Here is a 14218-nt window from a genome sequence, read left to right on the forward strand (position 1 = left end):
AAACTAAACAGTAAAAAACAGGAAAAGAATTTTTAAAAATTGTGTACTATCGCTCCGTATTTGCCTTCAAATACAACAATGAGGTCATGACCCATGAAAGGGTAGAAATTTCCGAAGCTGCTAGCACTTAGTCACAAATCGTTGACTGCACATGTTTTCAGGGGTGGAAATAATAAGAAACAGTTATCATTAACTGCACGTTTATTTATTTATTTGATCCTGTAGCGTGTGTGTTGCGATAAAAATATATGAAAACGTGAATATCATTTCCCTTCAATATTGGCACCTAAGTGCAACATAAAACTTTTCCTCTTAAACGTTCATTTCCGGGTAACGGCATCGGCTTCCGGCTTGCAAAAGGCGGATCCCTCGCTGCTACTTTGCCTCTCAGAACTTCTTTCGAACCTATTTTTTTTTTCCTGGGCGGGTACCAGTTAAACCACCACATCCAACTAGAATTGCTTTCTTTAGTATTAAAACGACATTGTATTCAGTCGCGTCCTACGAACGTTCCCGCCCCGACGACAGGAAGAGATTTCCAGCTCTAGCTAGCTAACTTTTAACGCCCTAGCATTTAACTTGACAACTGCCCTGCAGCACAACAGGGAAGAAGCAACACCGGAGCAAACACAGGAAGATGGGAGATAAAGAACTGATGTGGGCATTGAAGACCGGGGACCTGGACGAGGTCAAAACCAAACTGGTAACGGTAAGACAGCTATGATTTGAATGGTTATTTAGGGAGGTGTGCGCAACAATTTTCTGTCAGGTGGCTCTTCGGCTAAGGTAACTAACGCCAGGTGGTAGGCTGGGTAGCTAGCTAGCTAGCTAGCTATGGGTAGCTGGAGTTGGGTAATGTTAAGTTAGACAATGTAGCTTGGGCGAGCTATCGGGTCTTCTGGATCAGTAACGTTAATTTGACTTATGTAGCTCTGACTGAGCATAAATTCGTTTCGAAACATTTAAAGGTTGGCTTGACAGGTTTTATTTCGGACCTCACAATAAAGTCACAACGCCAAGTTAGCATAGTGACATGCAGCGCTGCTCTCACAAGCGGTGTGTTTTGCTAATTGTCACGGATCAGGCCGTATAGTGGTTAGTCATTAGCGTTGTACTTAAAACGTGATGGCTTTGACTATGAAACATGTTTAGTACGGCTGCAATCACTTCCTACCGCAGAAAGCAACCTGTTGGTAAGCTAACCAACAATAGCATCAGCTGGTGCGTGGTACACACTGTGGACCGCTGGGTCCATTGTTATGTCACAACAGCAGCGACAATAGGTGTTTACAACACTTGTATTATTGAACAGTGTTTATCGTTATCAGTAGAGTGGATTTCTGCTAACGCACTGTCAGAAAAGTCTAGCTAGTTGCTAGCGAGCACCACAAAGGCCCAGGGTCTAGCTAACGTTGGTGGGCGGGGGTCTCAGCTGTAGCCCGGGAGATGGAGGCTAGGCTACAGCAAATCCAGCGGCACCTTCCATGCCAGCCAACATAATCTGTTTGGAAAGATTGATAGAAAACTCATTGCCTAAACTTATAAGTGGCTGCTAGGCCACACTGATTTCACTACAGAGCTTAAAGTGTCCATTGCTTCTGTTGAAAAGATTTGAACATTTGTGCACTTGCCTCTGCTGGAGGAGGCCATTTTTGCTTTTACAAACGTTTCACATTAAATTATTGTAAACATTGACTGGATATTGGCTTATAGTTAAAACTCTGTGTGTGTGTGTACTATAGTTGTAATATCTTAGGTCACTAAGGCAGCCAGTTATCTGTCTAAATTAATCAAAATTAAATTTATTTGCACCCATCTGTAAAGTGTACTTTCCAATTTAAGTTAAAAATTACATGAAGACCCCAACGTTGAGGTTGGTTGAAGAACCAAACAAAGACTAGGTCAGTTTGTAATCAGACTCTTCAATCAATAGTCTGATACCCCAAATCTGTTTCTTGAATGTCAAACACTTCCACCACTGTAGGCTTTAGTCAGATTGAATTTATGTTAGTTACAGTGGTTTCCAGCAATGACCCATTTTCACAGTGGGTATAACGTGTAAAAACTACTCTGGCAGTGTACTCCACTTCTCCTCTCTTCACCCACATACTCAATTTGTTCCAGAAACTCATATTTTCCCCATAGTAAAGTCATAGATAGATTTTGAATCGAGAGTCACTGTAATTTCAGATGTTGGTTTTTATAGGTTCAAAATCCCCCCATTATGCGTCTATGTTTTGACACCTTGTAAAAGACCAGAAATATCTCATTGTAACCTGTGAGTGACATGAAAACGAGATATTATAAAGACAGGTGTATATGTTGTTTATAAGCCACACTACAGGATGCCCAGGTACAAGATACACCTGCAAACTTTGAATTTGTACATTATTTAAATATTATATTTTTAAATATTTGAAATAATTATATTTTGATAATTATAGTGGGCCGTTTTCGCAGCAGAAATTTGGACATGTCAACATAGGAATAACACAATTGTAATTAATTACATTAACCATGGCCCAGTTCCATGTAGATGTATGTAGCCAACTACATGAGCCAGCATTCACAAAACCAGGGCCATAGGATTTGCACATGCAACTGGAACACAGCCATAATTCATGATATTAGCTATACCTGTGCTTTTCCTGCCATCACAAGTCTAAATTTTCTGAGGGATTCAGTGTTCATTTCACTCTGTCAGAGTAGATAAGTTCAGACATTTGACATTTAACTGTTATGTAGGAACAAGGACCAGAAAAGGACAATATTTCAGCCATATTATATCATTATAGCTAGAATTCTAGATCATATGTAATGGCATATCAATATTATATTAACAATACACATTATCTCCCAAATCTACCATTTGCCCATTCCTTCCTTTGATCGGCATCTCAACTTTATAAGATTTGCTCTTAGGTTCTCCAGTGAACCAGATAGCCAAGGTAGCTTAGGTGTTTTAATCAGGGTCTTGTGTAACGAGATATACTTGTACCTTCCAAGGCCTTTCACCAAATTCTACTCCTATATTCTCTTACGGAGGCCCATTTCCTAAACTAATGTTTTTGTCTCACATTCCTCCATCCTTATTCAGACAATTATTTAATAATATACAGTTTTGGGAAAAGTTGGAACTGACAGCCACAGCTGTGATTGATATGTTTTCCATTAGGTGGTGTCACTGGAGGGCCACCTGGTACACACTCTGCTATGTGTATGGTTAGTGTGGTAAGGGAATTACAAAGGGTGGTGGTGAATGTATCTGTCTTTTCTCCTGTCAGCAAGGTTGAAAGTCTGAGGTCTAACAGCACCACAGCAAGGAAGTGAAGGGGAGGGGATGGTGTGCATGTAATTGTTTGACACTAAATTTCAGGGGAGCTTGTATCAACAGTGAATGTTACCGTTTTAAGTAAAAAGGAGTTCTCCCATCTCCCTTTATTGCATAGTGTTGGCTTGTTACAGTATTGAGCTTATTTATTTCAGCCCTGTCAATGTGTTATTTTTCTATTTTACAGGCTGAGGATGTAAACCGGACCCTGGATGGTGGGAGGAAGCCTCTGCACTACGCTGCAGACTTTGGTCAGACAGATATGGTGGAATTTCTCATTTCGAAGGGAGCAGATATCAATGTAAGAGCCACAATAACAAGCTCACATCACATTCTTTTTGCATTAATTTGCCTGCTGTCCAGGGCTGCAGTGACTACAAAAATGAACAGTATCTCTGTCTGCTTCCCCACATTGTCGAAACCCACTGTCACACTTTTTGATGTTATGAGTGTAATCAGTTTGTTTAAACAGAAGCAGACTGGCTGTTAAAACCAGTTGACAGATGCTATTTCAGACATTGTCCATTCTCTCATTCAACAGTTGTCTAGGCTTGCCAGACCTCACATTTAGCCTGATTGGCCCCCTGAGCCTCAATAGTCTGTTCTGGTGTTGGGGTACTGGATTGATCTGTATCACTCAATGGGGACCTTAGCCATCCAACGCTATTAACATCTGTAATTTGGATGGAGCTCTTTTGTAATTTCCGGCTTTTTCTCAACGTCTCATATGCCTGTTAAGTAAATCATAGAATTGTATCTGCAAAGCATCATGAATCTTTGAACTCCAGTTCACGTTTGGCCAAGGCCAATAAATCGAGCTTTGTGATAAGGGTGAAACCGATTATAACTACTTGGTTGTTATTTGTAGAATAACAGTATTTTATAGAAAGTTCCCATGGTGACTCCTGATGGTCAAGGCACCCACTTTAGCGAGGTGCATCTCATCCCTTGCCTTAGATTGGCTAAACACAACAACTCATCCTCATAGCATCCACTTTTCCCCGGTTCACAAACAAAAGGAGTAAAACCTGTACCGAAATACAGTCTTCGTCTGTACTTCCAAGCCCAATAATGTTTGCCCAATTCTCCATTTCTTTTGATAACAAGCTCAGCTAGTGAAACATGCAAGATATAGTTTTGAAAAGCAGTGTGCTTTCTTATAATTTCTGGACATAAGAGAGTAACTAAAACCTCTCTCGCAGGAGTTTTTTCTTATTTATTTTTGATAAAAAGACGAATGTTCTCTTGTGTAGGATTTGGTCTCTGCCTGTGTTCTGCTGATATATGAAAGTTTTATCTCTCTCTTTCGGTCTCCCACTCATGCCTTTCCCACCCGTTCCCTCTACAGGCTCCTGACAAACACGGGCTCACTCCACTGATCTCTGCCTGTTTCGAGGGTCACCTCTCCTGTGTCAAGGTCCTGCTAGAAAAGGTTGGTACTCTGATTTGAGCATGCATTCATGCATGTATATACGTGCATCTGCACGCAGAAGTGCCCTGGTGTCCTGGTATCTGTACATGTTGATGTGTCAGAGGCTCCATGTGAGCCATGACTGCTGATGAGGTAAGTCAATGGACAAAAGGCCCTTTAACACAGTCCTGTGGAGGCTGTGCTGGAATGTTCATAGAGCATCACACAGTATTGCTGCTGTTCACTTGTTTTGTGTCTGTGTTTTTAAGCAGTTCCATTCATGGCTGCTCCATCTAGATCTCTGCCCCATCCTTCCATCTCAGCCTCCCTCAGTTGTTTAGCTCTGGAAGTATCTTAAAAGCTACCTCTGTCAGATAGATGCACATGGGCATGTGCACACGCAGTCACTGCTGTGACCGAAGAAACAATACTGTGTCTGGCACAGCTGGTTTTGCCTGTTGTAATGCAACTGAATAACAAGCATACAATAATAAATGTCCAATCCAACCAACCTTATCAATTAGTAGAAAACAGATTTATGGAGTTCCATCACAATCAAATAAAAAGACTAATTTGTAGAAGGAGGAATTTTCTTTTGGAAGGTCAGTGCCACTTGTTTGTTTTTACCTGAATGTTTGACTCAGAAGTACATGCACACCAGTCAAATGCATATAAATGACAGATCTCCTATTCATCTAGGCTGGTGGAGTTCAGTTTCTGCGTAGCCCAAATGAGCCAGACTGCAATAGAACTGATACCCCCGTGGACGATGAAATGCACAAAAAAGGGGGCCACGATAGCTACTTGTCTTCCAGTACCTCCTTCAGTTGTCTTTGCACTCAATTGTCATTTAACACTCAAGGTGTTTGAATAGAATAAAACAGGTGTGTATAGCTGATAATTTCCTGATTTGATATCATTGTTCTTTTTATATCTGTAGCTCAGCCCATGTAACCCATAAATTTAAAGTGGAAGACAAGCCCATTGGTAACGTCTGGTAACTGCCACCATTCCACTGCAACAGCACAATGATGCAAAGACCATGAGCTTAGCAATGGGTATAGTATAGCTTTATAAGTAATCAAAGATTTCAGGTTTCAGATCATACACAAAAACTACTGGTTAGTTTACTATTCTGTATGAAACATAGTTGATGGCACATGATCAACAGCACAGAGAGAGAAACGCCAACAAATTCGAGAGCAGCATGTTGTCATGTAGATGGCTCGCATGCTTTGCAGTCAAAGTCTGCTGCAAACAGAGATGTTTATATGAGAAGGAGAGATGGGGAGAGAGATTTTTGGGGGCTGAGAGTGAGTTAGCAGCTGTGTGTTCCCAGCCAGGCTAAATTAGGGTATATGGAAGCTCCTCTACAGAGTTGTTTCACGGTAGCATCATCATGGCGCAACAAAAGTAATGGGAACTAGCTAGCTAAGTCACACTACCAGTTAGGGAAGTATTTTTTTTAATACAATGTACAGTTACATATGTGCCATTCAGGCAGACTGTACAGCCAGTTCACAGTTTCAAATGCACTTTGAGACAGACGTTTAAAAAGAGGAAATTAGTAATCTATGTCTTGGAAAAACTGGTGTTAGGTTAGAGAGGCACTTAGGTGGTACTCCACTGTTTACTTATTCCTGTTGGCATAGGCTGTATTAATCCTCCATTTTCAAAAAAAGACAGCCAAACGTCAAAGCCCTTGTATCAATCAGCCAGCAACTCACAAATGGCCAGTAGCTGACCGGTAGCGGGCTTCTGCAGTCAGCTGACCATCACTGCCAATGCCAACAGGAAGAAAATTGCTATAAGGATAGACGGGTACATTGTTCTGACTGAACCTTCTTCTACTTGACATAGAACTGTTGCTTGTTTGTAAGTGGGTTTTTGTTGTTGTTGTTTTTTTTGGTCTATCACTATCAGGTATTGTCTATAAACTGTATTTACCTCCATTATTATTGTGATTACAAGTTGTAGAACTGTTTAGAATGATTCCTTGGTTGTCTGATTTGTGATGATGCCTCACCCTCGTCTTGGAACCAGATCTGCCAAAAATGAGAAATTGCAGACTGTAGCTCAAGTTCAGATCTGAGCTGCCAGATGATGCATTTTATGTCCATGAGTTTTTAATATCACATTGTCACATGTCACTCCCACATTAAAAATGATAGGATTGAGGTTTAAAACCAGCATACTCTCCTTTTATGAAAAAATAAAAAACACTTGTTAATTGTTGACTGAAGTCATTTTCTTCTATTTCCCCTGCTACAAGTCACACGTACATCCTCCTGAAAGCCAGAAGCTTTTCTACACCTGAAATAGGCAGCTATGTGTGCAAGTATAGTCTCTGCATTGGAAATGAAAGGCCCTTGGGTGGACCATTTTTAAAAAAAATATCCTTTGTCTGTGGTATCATAAGAAATGAGCCAGGCTGCCATAGCTCATCTGAATAGGAATTATAGTGTGAGGTGAAGATATGAACAAACCCACGGGTTTGCTCCCCTCATGGCTCCGTAATCATCTCCGTACTCAAAGCACCAACAAGGATTAACACCCAGATGCAGCCAAAAGGTCATCGCTCTGCTGTCATCCTGACAGCTCTGAAAACTTGCCATGTGTCTTAATGTGAGATGAATAGATTGTCCCAGAGCCACACCATTTATTGTGCTGCTGCACATCCACTCTGTCTGGCAGCACCTGTAGCACCACAGCCACCACATTGCAGTGGATAAAAGGAGTCCACTGAGATAACTGAACTGTGACTATTGGACTGTCAGACATTCTTGTGTCGGCAGACAAAATGGCTCGGTTCCCTGTGTCTTCATGGGAGCTGCCCCCTGCCCAAAGACTGCGTGCTATGCTGTTGTGGGCAATTAATTATGAAAGGCCATCTTAACCCCAATAGGTGACCCAGCCACAAGATCCTGGCCGAGAGAGCTGACTACAGCCTGCAGCATTATTTTGCAAAGACCGTTCTTATTTGTGGCGTTTTCTTTAAAACTTGACCCTGTAGGGTCTCCTCTTTATTATTGTGTGTGTTCTTGATACAGTCTAGGAATTGGCCTTTTTTTCTCACAGTATTCCACAAGTAAGAATTTTAAAGTAAAACAGGCTAGTTAGATATCCTCCTCCCATGCACTTTGCCAACGAGATTTACTTAACTTGAGTAAATTCCTTGATATGTTTTGCTTGCATTTTGCTGTCTGGATAATGCTACTCAAATATCTTCAGATTAGGGGAGTGTACCCCCTTAGAAAGGTTTCTGAAAGGGATACTAATGGTGAGTAAAATTAGATTTCATCCCTGCTCTATAAAAGACATTGTAACTTCCCACAGCTCATGGCAGTGTATTCAGATTGCTTGTTTAATTCAACCATCAGTCCGAAACCCAAATGTATATGGTTTTTACTATCAGATATAACAAATAAAAGTATCAAATCCTCTCATTTGAGAAGCTGGAACCAGTGAATATTCAGCATTTTTGCTCAAGAAATTACTAAAATGATTATTCAGTTATTAAAATAGTTGCTAATGAATTCTGTCGATCAATTAACTGATTAAGCATTGCAACTTTAAACTCCAGTTAGCCTAAAAATTAGTTTTATGTGTTGCTGCTTAACCCCCCTTGGTTTCTTCATTTCAACGAGAACGCTAGCTGACACAGCCTGTTCAAATACAGATATTGCTAGGTGTAATTAAATTTTCCCTCTTGCAGGTCGGTAATGTTTGACTGCTGCCAGCAGGTCAATATTATGATCTAAGCATTGCATTTCAGATTTTCAGGTTTTCAGCGATGCTCTGGCCCAATATTTGAAGACTTGCACATTGGAGACCTTTCAGTTCCGTTCACCAGTGGCATATTGAAAACTTAGCGGACGCTTGGCAGGTCAGTGGCATTATGTTACTGACCCAGTGTTGCTTTGTATGGCTCCATAATCCAGGATGATGATGCATTTTAGTTTGACTGGCGATAACCTGGGAATCTATTCTTATACATTAGGTGGTGTCTTACTGCGCCGCTAGCTTCTCTGTGACTGGATGTGATAATGTTTGGACAGTGAGGTGTTCATGAGGGGTCATTATTCAAGTTGGAGAAAGCTCATTACTGTAAGTAGTGTCAGGAGGATGCCACTGAGCTGGATAGCCATTTGGGATATCATGGTGTATCCTGAGAGGCAGTAACAGGGAGGAGTAAGAGCTAGAGCTATTTCTTTAACTCTACCATAAGTAACCATAAGGAGAATCAATCTGTGGCAGACCCCCTACAATACTTGAGGGAAACATACGTGTGTGGTGACCAGAAGGGAATGATCATTATGGGACTGTTTTACCTCCAGAAGTGGTAGTATATTCAAGGTATATAATTGTATTTGTCAGACAGATGGCTTGTTTGCTCCCAGGCAGCCATTGTATTGATGGTGAAAGGGCTAGGGTCAAGGTGTAATGCTGTTTTGCTGCCATCTAAATGAGGCCTGTAGAGTGGGCTCCTAGGTATGGTCTTGAACCAGCTTCTAATGACTTCCCCAGAGCTGGAAGAAGAGAGAGGGGAGAGGGGGGGGCTTACTCCTGTCTTCCCTCCCCTCCCCTCCTGAACCTAGTAGAGTGGAGAGCACAATGATTGGTTATCAGATATCTGATATGAATGAGTCAGCAGATATTGGAAAAGTTAAACTGACACTACGTATACTTTTATATTTATTTTTTCTTTGGTTCAGCAATTTTTATACAGAAGGATTAAACAGTTCATATCAGAGAAACATTAAAACATTACCAGAGAAGGAGGATTCAGGTTTTCCTCCAGGAATCTGTCCTGTATCGGACAAGATAAATTACAATGAAGGAACCCTCTGTGTATTTGCATATAAAATAACGGAGAGGAATAATTTATTTTTCTCTTGAAATTTGAAGACCTGAACACCAAAACTTTCATGAGTGAACCTTACATTTCACACTTTGCTCATGTTTTCTGGATTTGAATCTATGCTACTCCACAGTATCTGCTGAAATATATGAATGCTCTTAACAGACAAGGACTAAGACTTCTTACTGTACACCTCCTTGGAAAACTTGATGTTGGATTGTTATTTTGTGCAAGATTTATAGATCTTACGAAGGAGACTCCAGAATGTTACTGGTCTTGACTTCGTATTTTTATACAAGTTAAACAGCTTCAGAGGTACTGGTAGTCAGATTTTGTTACCTTCGTACAGAGCTAAGCTACCTGTTTCCCGTTTTCAGTCTTTGTGCTAACCTAAGTTAGTTTGCGGCTGGTGGTAGCTTCATATTTAGCATGACATGAAAGTGATATCAATCTTCTTATCTAGCTATCAGCAAAAAGGCCAATAACGCTATTTCCAAAGCTTTTGAAATTTTCTTTTAAAGTATCACACATGCATGTATGATCCTATAAAATATCTTTTTCTGTTTAAACCACTGTTTTCTGTTGTTTTTAAAAAAAGAAGGGGAAAAAAAAACTGAGTAAGGGACTTGAGGTCACCAGAGGCATCAAAGTTCAAATGTTGCACAACAAGGCTCCAATATAACATAACTAGAGTGTTTGTAGATGCACATTTCTTAGAGCTGTGAAGCATGTTATGACTTGAAAAAATCCTCTCTTACTTTGTCTTTCGTCTCCTTACCAATTAGAGATGTAGATCTGACAGGTTACCCGCTCAGCCCTGGTAAATCTATCTTGCTTTGGATGCGCTCTGTTGCTCCTGTGGCATGGAATTTGCACCCAGACAACCATCCTCACACTGCGGGGTACTTGAACCGGGTCACATTGTTTTTGATGCCCTGCTTCTCCACGGAACAATAGACTCTCTCTGCTTCGGCTCTGTAAGCCCTTTGCTAAGAGGCTAAAGTTGGCAGGCCAAACAAAGGGACGTTTCTCCACAACATGCCCTCCACTCCTCCGTTGCCCATTAAATCTGTTGTCACTTCATGTGCATTCACCACATTGCCAGTCTTATCCCTCTTTTTTTTTTTTTACACATGTGTTTTTTGTCCTTAGTAATCCAAATGATGATGCATCCACTCCCATCTCTTTCATAATGGAGTTGTGCCTCAGCTTGTTTATTTTTAGGAACTATTATAGGCAAGGGATGACCAAGCCATGTGTCCCCTGAAACCCAATAGTTGGCAGGTTTACATCCAAGCAGTCTCCCCCACCATCCACTAATTAGCATTGTTGGCTCTCCATGGCACATGGTTGATCACTACGATGTAACCCAGGAACCACTTCAGGAAATCAGGAACCTGCATTTCAACAAGAGGGACCAGGGTCTAAATTTAAGCCCCAAGCCATAGAGAGCACTGACCGTCAACGCCCGGTTAGCCTCTCCTCCAGTAATGTTTTTAACAAAGCTCGGTCTCTCTTTGAGTTTCTTTCATTGATATTTCTTTAAAAGTGAAGCATGTTCCCAGAGTCTACTTTCCATATTCTAGGATAAATGATGATCTACTGCAGCACTTTCTGTTAGCAGTGGAGACCTTTAATGATTTATTAGCAGACAACATGAGCATGAGCTTTATTAGCATACAAAAAACTACAGCTCCCCTGACAGTTTACCAGTGCAGGAACATAGATACTTGCATCATCATAACAGGTTTTTTTTTTTTTTTTTTTCCAGATCCATTTCAACCAATGCTTCTGTCTAATTCCATTCTTCAAACTTTTTCACTGTACTGTCTAAAACATCTGTACTATTCAACCCTCCACTCCCTACTGTTATGAGTCATATTTAGATATATGGAGCAAGCCGCACAACATTCTGTTAAGTAAGGTTAACACAAATTTCAGGAATTTCTATTAGGAATGTAAATAATGAAGTTTTAGTTCCCGAGTTTTCTTGCTCCTTAATTACTGGAACTATTTGGTTGCAAATGGGGCATGGAAACCTTGTTCAAAAAGGGTTCTGCTCCACACCTTAACCCCTGACCAGATGTGAGTAAGTCTTGATGCACTACTAAGCATATTTAATATTCATGTCCTCTCTCCTCCACAGGGAGCTGACAAGGACCGGAAAGGACCGAACGGCATCAGTGCCTTTGAAGCTGCCGACAATGATGCCATAAAGGCTCTGCTCAAGTGAGACACCACGGTGTGGGAGGTGGCTGGACAGGTGGGTGAACGGATAGACAGATGGATGAAGTGGTCCCCTGACAGAAGACAGACTCACCCCTTTTACCCATATCAACCTCTGTCTTCACACTGCTTTTGTCTGTTTGTTGGAGGGACATTTTGTCCGTCTGGTTATTTTTCCTTACCTTGCTTTTTTTTTTCCTTTTCCCCAAGTTTTTGGGGATAGGATTTTCTCTTTTGGCCTCTGTTTGTAGCCATTTAACAGAAGGACTTGTCAGTTATGTCTCCCTTAGGGACCAATCACTGGGGGAGCACACTCATACTCGGATCCTAAAACACTGCAGACTAGAAATCAAACTCTATAATGTAAACGCAAAGCTTGGCACTTAAATTCACATTTTTCTTTTGCAGTTGTCTCTTAAAACTGTAATCAAATGGTAAAAAGATCAATAGCGTGTTAATATTTTTTTACAACTTCAGTATAAGTATTGTATGGCCAGGGCTTAATCTCATGAACAGGAATTGCACTGTACTGTACTAGATAGATTGAAAAGAAGGTTTGTAAAGTTTCATTATATTAACCTTTCATTATGTATGGCCTCTCCCTCTGCTGTGATTTCTTTTTTAATAAAATAAAATGTCCCTCCAGTTCAATTCTGAAATTTTGGAAACATTAGGTGGGAAGGATCCAGAGGTCAGATTTTCCTTTTTCTACTTGACCCTGTATCACATACATATCAAATGGTGTTTTAGACAAATTTTACGTTGGTAATGCATTAAAGATAGCCTGTATTCTTTGACCAATCACCATGCTGGGTAACTAGAAAGACTTGAATGTTGCAATTTAAAAATTTATTTCTCAATCCCTTTTGAAGCAATGTTAACATCACATAATATGATGAGGAAGTTTAGAAAGTGGTTCCTTTTGTCACCCCTGGAGTGAGATTTCAGAGCAAAAACTCCTTTTTTGTTGCAGCTTCTCTGTGTATTTTGTAACTGATGGGCTCTAGGGGCTCTGAATAAGGGGTAAGGTGGGGTTAAAGTTGAAACTGGATGGTGAAGGCAATCCCCTTGCCTTGGATTTGGTTAGAAGCCCTGCCTGTTTCGCTGCATGTCAAAACTGCCTCTGCTTTTACGCTATGAAATGGTCGCTGTCCTCTCTTGGTTGCTTTCAAATGAATTACTACAATGTAATGGACAAAAAAAAGATGCTCTTGCTGACTTTGTTGTGACAAAAAGTCTGTAAAAACAAATAAAAATATCTATAAAATGTTTTCGCTCTGAACAGTTTTCTTTGAAAACTGACTCTTACATTTGCATATAAATTTCAGCCCTCATAATGAAGGCGTCAATGTTCACCAATATATCACCACTGTCTACAGAAGTGTTTTTAAACTATGTGCTATCATTTTCACTGGTGGTAAGCTGAGAACGACACTGCAGTTTCTGAAATAATACACCATGTACGATAGTATCAGATGAATAACTGAAGTAATTTTCCATTACAAGGGACATCACGCTGTTTGACAAATTTTACTTTTGGTATTCTTTTAGCCTCAAGTGATCTAATCAGCATTTTGTGAACTTAAGCAACTCCATCCCAAACAAAAAACTGCAGACTCTAATCTTTGTTGTCATACCAATCTACTGCCTTGAGCTGTTCCATTATGAATCGCAGACTGACTTTGACTCCCACTAGATTTGTCTGAATATCTGGGTTCAAATAAGCTCCATATTCTAATAGAACAGTCAGTTCTAATACAGAAAATTCCCCACTATCCACAGGAAATTATAGTAATCATACCAAGTATTGTCAGTTTCATCGGTTCCTTTTGTGTGGCCACTGCATCACATGTCTCATGAGGTGGAACCATTATGTACATTGTGAAAAAATTATACAGAAGTCATTAAAATTACCCCTTAATAATCCTAAATGACTTGCAAAACTTGTATTTATCTACCTGTTGTCTGCTGTATTTGTCAGCCCACAGTGTACTGAAAAACGACATTGTTGGGGGCCATGCCAGGTCAAAATCCTTTTTCTAACCTGACATAAACCAAGAGGAACAAAAGTGTTATTGTGAAGAGTACTATACTGGTGGTTCTACCCTGTAGATTGAGGACAAGCTCAGTTTGATGTGGCCTTGACCAGTTGAACCACCCAGAACCCAGGTTGAGGTTGACAACAGAAAACGAATCTCGCAATGAAATTCTCCTCCGAGTGGATTCTCATCAAGGAGACTACTGACGAAAATATAGTTTCGGCCAGTCAGCTCTAAAAAGTACCTTTTAAGTTAAACATCATCTTCTCTGTATGACATTATCACACCCATATATTCAGCACTTACTTTTTCCAGCACTTCAATGAAGCTATATCACACTTATGTTGAGT

General features: G+C 40.4%; 1 protein-coding gene across 1 annotated transcript; it reads left to right on the forward strand.

Annotated features, from left to right (window-relative positions):
* The first annotated feature begins 306 nt into the window (after positions 1-306).
* mtpn (myotrophin) lies at positions 307-12474 on the forward strand. Its single transcript, XM_040148706.1, has 4 exons — positions 307-709; positions 3519-3632; positions 4680-4763; positions 11750-12474. The coding sequence occupies exons 1-4, from the start codon at positions 638-640 to the stop codon at positions 11834-11836; spliced, it is 357 nt and encodes a 118-aa protein (XP_040004640.1). The 5' UTR covers positions 307-637; the 3' UTR covers positions 11837-12474.
* Positions 12475-14218: the final 1744 nt, after the last annotated feature.

Source organism: Xiphias gladius, chromosome 2, assembly GCF_016859285.1.
Source record: "Xiphias gladius isolate SHS-SW01 ecotype Sanya breed wild chromosome 2, ASM1685928v1, whole genome shotgun sequence".
Taxonomy (NCBI): domain Eukaryota; kingdom Metazoa; phylum Chordata; class Actinopteri; order Istiophoriformes; family Xiphiidae; genus Xiphias; species Xiphias gladius.

Excerpts from the sequence above, each read along its gene's own strand:
- mtpn (XM_040148706.1), top strand. The coding sequence starts at position 638 with ATGGGAGATAAAGAACTGATGTGGGCATTGAAGACCGGGGACCTGGAC. Across the intron at positions 710-3,518 it reads TCAAAACCAAACTGGTAACG|GCTGAGGATGTAAACCGGAC; the intron begins GTAAGACAGCTA and ends TCTATTTTACAG. Across the intron at positions 4,764-11,749 it reads TCAAGGTCCTGCTAGAAAAG|GGAGCTGACAAGGACCGGAA; the intron begins GTTGGTACTCTG and ends TCTCCTCCACAG.